Source organism: Thunnus albacares, chromosome 21, assembly GCF_914725855.1.
Source record: "Thunnus albacares chromosome 21, fThuAlb1.1, whole genome shotgun sequence".
Classification (NCBI taxonomy): Eukaryota; Metazoa; Chordata; class Actinopteri; order Scombriformes; family Scombridae; genus Thunnus; species Thunnus albacares.
The window spans coordinates 285,001-290,000 of record NC_058126.1 but is presented as its reverse complement, the minus strand read 5'-3'; the positions used below and the strand labels follow the sequence as shown (position 1 = coordinate 290,000).

Below are 5,000 nucleotides of genomic sequence, written 5' to 3'. Positions count from 1 at the left end.
CTCCTGCTGCTGCTGCTGCCGCTGCTGCCTGAACCCTCCGCCTCCCCCCCCACAGGTACCAATACTGATCAATACTCACCCCCCCCCACAGGTACCAATACTGATCAATACTCACCACCCCCCACAGGTACCAATACTGATCAATACTCACCCCCCCCACAGGTACCAATACTGATCAATACTGACCCATATTGTTACATTTCTTGGCTTAAAGGCAGTGGAATAAAACAACACATACTAACATACAACAATAATTATTATGATACAATAATAAATATAATAATTATTATTATAAAGATTTAAAACTACATCTGTAAGTCCGGGTTTCACAGTCTTCAGTTCTTGATCTGACTGCAAACGGCAGGGGTCTATGCCATGTGAGTGTGTGTGTGTGTGTGTGTGTGTGTGAGTGTGAGTGTGAGTGTGTGTGTGTGTGTGTGAGTGTGAGTGTGAGTGTGTGTGTGTGTGTGTGTGAGTGTGTGTGTGAGAGTGTGTGTGTGTGTGTCACTGGTTTATCCAGTGATCAGTTCTTGGGTTGGTCCCTCAAGTCCTGAAAGTCAAAACCCACAGTGGGATTAAAGTTGGTGGCAGCTCGTCTCTGATTGGCTGTTAGAGGTGAGTTATGATAACCAGTGGTGGGGGTCGTTTATCTAGATGGTTCTATCAGTTCATACTGGGATGTGAATTGGTCTTCCCATCTTGCTGCTCTTGTAGCTTGAAGGATCAAAGGTGGTTTGGATCAGTGGTCTGGTTTGGTGACCCTGCAGGAGATGGGGGTTCCTTATCTGATCCTTTATGTGTGCAGGAGGTTGTTTAGATGGTCAGTGAGGAGTTTGGGGTTCTCACTTTATGAGCCAGCATTCCTGGGGTGTTTAGGAAAGAGCTGGTCGGTGGTTTAAGGCTGTCTGCCCTCGAAACATGTAGAAACTTTACCCTGATCATCTTCACCCCACAGCTTCCAGTCTACCAGCACAATTCATACATCAGAACATAGACACATGTGTCATCTCCGCTCCGGGGTTACCTCCATTGAAGTAGGACTGGCGGTTTTTCAGTAAACGAAAGCAGAGTTGTTGTTGTTGTTGTTGTTGTTGTTGCTGTTGTTGTTGTTGTTGTGGAAAAGTCTCATTGACTCCATGTTATCTGAGCTCTGAAGCTACTTGTCAAAAACAGAGATGATGGTGACGTTTAAACCGTCACAGCTGCTTTATATCACATCCAACAAACGCATTTCACACAGCAGCCTGCATGTGCGTGTGTGTGTGTGTGTGTGTGTGTGTGTGTGTGTGTGTGTGTCTGTGTGTGTGTGTGTGTGTGTGTGTGTGAGTGCCACATCCAATCCTACTGAGATACACACCAACAACAATGTCATGATAACATGTTATTATATGATGATGTCATCCCTGCTGTGGATTGTCGCTGACTGACACACAGGAACACACATTAACACCAGGAAATAGACCAGACCTGACCTGTCTGTGTGTGTGTTGCAGCCTGAGGGCACACACACACACACACACACACACACACATGTTGGAGGATCCTTCCTGAGGAAGCTCAGTGAATAGAAAAGGTCGATTCTAAGGGCCTGGAGGTCGTTGCCAAGAGAAGTTGGATCTGTTTCAGCAGGAAGTGATAACTCACTGTGTGACATCACATCCTGTTTGTTTGAGAAGACGAGACATGTTATTCACGTAAATGTCTGTGTTGCTTCGTTTCTGACACAATTCTGAAATGACTCTGACGTGTTTCTGACGTGTTACTGACGTGTTACTGACGTGTTTCTGACATGTTTCTGACGTGTTACTGACGTGTTTCTGATGTGTTTCTGGCGTGTTTCTGACGTGTTTCTGACGTGTTACTGACGTGTTTCTGACGTGTTTCTGACGTGTTACTGACGTGTTTCTGACGTGTTACTGACGTGTTTCTGACGTGTTTCTGACGTGTTTCTGACGTGTCTCTGACAAGTTTCTGACGTGTTTCTGACGTGTTTCTGAAATGATTCTTGCGTATTTCTGACGTGTTCCTGACGTGTCTCTGGCGTGTTTTTGACGTGTTTCTGACGTGTTTCTGAAATGATTCTGATGTGTTTCTGAAATGATTCTGATGTGTTTCTGATGTGTTTCTGAAATGATTCTGGCGTGTTTCTTGACATGTTTCTGACGTGTGTCTGGCATGTTTCTGATGTGTTTCTGGCGTGTTTCTGATGTGTTTCTGACGTGCTTATGACGTGTTTCTGAAATGATTCTTGCGTGTTTCTGATGTGTTCCTGACGTGTCTCTGGCGTGTTTTTGACGTGTTTCTGACGTGTTTCTGAAATGATTCTGACGTGTTTCTGAAATGATTCTGACGTGTTTCTGATGTGTTTCTGAAATGATTCTGACATGTTTCTGAAATGATTCTGACGTGTTTCTGATGTGTTTCTGAAATGATTCTGACGTGTTTCTGAAATGATTCTGACGTGTTTCTGACATGTTTCTGACGTGTTTCTGAAATGATTCTGACGTGTTTGTGGCGTGTTTCTGGTGTGTTTCTGAAATGATTCTGACATGTTTCTGAAATGATTCTGACGTGTTTCTGACGTGTTTCTGAAATGATTCTGACGTGTTTCTGAAATGATTCTGACGTGTTTCTGACATGTTTCTGACGTGTTTCTGAAATGATTCTGACGTGTTTGTGGCGTGTTTCTGGTGTGTTTCTGACATGTTTCTGACGTGTTTCTGAAATGATTCTGACGTGTTTCTGGCGTGTTTCTGACATGTTTCTGACATGTTTCTGAAATGATTCTGATGTGTTACTGACGTGTTTCTGGCGTGTTTCTGAAATGATTCTGACGTGTTACTGGCGTGTTTCTGGCGTGTTTCTGACGTGTTTCTGACATGTTTCTGAAATTATTCTGACGTGTTTCTGGCGTGTTTCTGAAATGATTCTGATGTGTTTCTGACATGTTTCTGAAATGATTCTGATGTGTTTCTGATGTGTTTCTGAAATGATTCTGATGTGTTTCTGATGTGTTTCTAACGTGTTAGAGTTTGTTAAGTTTAATTATGATTATGATTACATTTGCTAATGAGTATAGCTTTTTTGTTTTCAGTTCAATTCAATTCAAAGTACAACTTGTCCAAATTTTGGACATTACACAACAGTAATACCAATAAAGCCTGGTTATGAAAATTTGACAGTTTAACTGGTATTTTATTTGTTTTAAAATTGCATACCAATAGGAAAGGGAGTCCTCCAACAAATGTGGGAATGAGTCATTTTTCAAAAAAGCGCTTTAACCGGTTAATCCTAAACGTGTTATTCAAGGTGTATAAGTCCAAAAAGTCAAGACCACCCATTTTTTGCAAGAATTGATAAATATAGATTTTTAATGTAGTATGTACAATTCAAACAGCAATTGGTCAATTTTTTGTCATCAAGAAATAAAGAAGATGCAACATAAACAAGCCTAGAAATACCTTCAGTAAGAAGCTGTTGAAAATACATAATCAGTTTTGATCGCAGGTTTTACCTGAAGAAGAATAAAGAATAAAGCTGTCATCTGCCAGTTGGCTTAATATAGTATTTCTACCAGCAACAGAGACACTTCTAAGATACTCGATTTTATATAGTGACAAAAAACTTGTGCAACAATGAGGAAGAGGTAAACAGAGACTGGACAACCTTCATCCATCATTCCCAGGTGACTTATTATATTTTAGATGATTTATGGCATCTATAACTTCCTCTGTAGTAACTGGAGAATCACACATTAAATTGTCCTCCTGGATAATTGAATTTACACTGTTCAAATAATGCTGACGTGGCATCCCCATTGAACTTGGTTTTGTATAAAGTAGAGTAATATTTACTTTTATTACCACTAACATTTTCCTCAGTATTCAACTGCAGTACAGAATTGTACTTGGTTTGTTATTTTCATAGTTTAATCAAATAAACAGAGATACAGACCAGACAATTAAGAGTTAAAGCAAATTTCAATTTTTCCACAGTTTTTGTAAGTGGTGTTGCTGTACGTAGCTGTCCAAGATGGTGGATCCACTCATGCATGCGCTACTCAGACCAGGCAGTGACAGCGTCCCATGGATGTATTATAAGAGCTGGACAGGGCGCCGCCGCTCAGCCTTGCAGCCAGTTTTTCTCAGTGGTCAGTCACGGTATTGCAGCCCAAAAAGTATTTTCCCCTCAGACCTCCGTTGCAAAAGAGACGTCTGTAAAACTGTTGACTGGACACCTCGAACTGCAAACAACGTCGACGATGACTGATGATGATAGTTCCCAAGCTACACATAATACAGCCTCTATGCTTGACTCAAACTGTTAACTCATAGTCCTTCACAATGAACGTTTCCCATCAACGCCACACACCCGCTGAACATACAGGTAGGAAATAGCATAAGCGTGGATACCTGGCCAATCACAGCGCTTGAATGCTACGCAGGGCGGGTCTTCCATGATGCATGTTTCTGACAGCAAACACTACAGCTCATGTCACAAACACAAATTATTAAATAAACTGACATCACTTCCTGTCTCTGCTGGTTTACCTGTCTCCTAGGTAACACGAGTCGCTGTGTGACGGCGGTGTGTGTGTCCAGTTTCCTCTTCCTGTTACTGCAGTCCTTCTTCCAGCTGACCACCGCCACCCTGCAGCCAGAGTACAACTGTAAGACTCACCTGTCTGTCTGCTCACCTGTCTGTCCGCTCACCTGTCTGTCTGCTCATCTGTCTGTCTGCTCACCTGTCTGTCCGCTCACCTGTCTGTCTGCTCATCTGTCCGTCTGCTCATCTGTCTGTCTGCTCACCTGTCTGTCCGCTCACCTGTCTGTCTGCTCATCTGTCTGTCTGCTCACCTGTCTGTCCGCTCACCTGTCTGTCTGCTCATCTGTCCGTCTGCTCATCTGTCTGTCTGCTCACCTGTCTGTCTGCTCATCTGTCTGTCCGCTCACCTGTCTGTCTGCTCACCTGTCTGTCTGCTCACCTGTCTGTCCGCTCAC

General features: G+C 42.8%; 1 protein-coding gene across 1 annotated transcript in view; it reads left to right on the top strand.

Moving 5' to 3' along the window:
* LOC122972563 (piezo-type mechanosensitive ion channel component 2-like) overlaps positions 1-5,000 on the top strand; it is a 65,163-nt gene that overhangs the window by 5,150 nt on the left and 55,013 nt on the right. Inside the window, exons 2-3 of the mRNA XM_044339753.1 lie at positions 1-55; positions 4,562-4,669. The exon at positions 1-55 is cut by the window's left edge and continues 41 nt beyond it. Coding sequence (XP_044195688.1) covers positions 1-55; positions 4,562-4,669 — 163 coding nt within the window. The remainder of the gene's footprint in view (positions 56-4,561; positions 4,670-5,000) is intronic.